This window comes from Mesitornis unicolor, unplaced genomic scaffold (genome assembly GCF_000695765.1).
Source record: "Mesitornis unicolor isolate BGI_N332 unplaced genomic scaffold, ASM69576v1 scaffold39047, whole genome shotgun sequence".
Taxonomy (NCBI): domain Eukaryota; kingdom Metazoa; phylum Chordata; class Aves; order Mesitornithiformes; family Mesitornithidae; genus Mesitornis; species Mesitornis unicolor.
In genome coordinates, this window is record NW_010195032.1 from 1 (window position 1) to 259 (window position 259).

The following is a 259-nucleotide window of genomic DNA, read 5'->3' on the forward strand; positions in this document are numbered from 1 at the left end:
ACGTCCAGAAGGTACGGGGGACTGGGAGGGTTCTGAGGGGTGCTGGGAGCCCTAAGGCTGCCTCAAGTGCAGACGCAATTTTGGGCAGAGCTCCAACCACTTTCCATCATGACAGACCCACCCCAACGACCGACCCTATGCCTGCAGCCAATGTGAGAAGAGGTTCAGATTCAGCTCCAAATTGGTCGAGCACGTCCGGACCCACAGCAAGGAGAAGCCCTACAAGTGTCCCGAGTGCGGCAAATCCGTCGGGAAAAAG

At 57.5% G+C, this 259-nt stretch overlaps 1 protein-coding gene across 1 annotated transcript in view; it reads left to right on the top strand.

The window, feature by feature from the left end:
- Positions 1-115: 115 nt before the first annotated feature.
- Positions 116-259, top strand: part of LOC104543388 (zinc finger protein 501-like) — a gene marked incomplete at both ends in the record, with an annotated part of 450 nt that continues 306 nt past the window's right edge. Inside the window, one exon of the mRNA XM_010187990.1 lies at positions 116-247. Within this exon, the coding sequence (XP_010186292.1) occupies positions 116-247 (132 nt within the window). The remainder of the gene's footprint in view (positions 248-259) is intronic.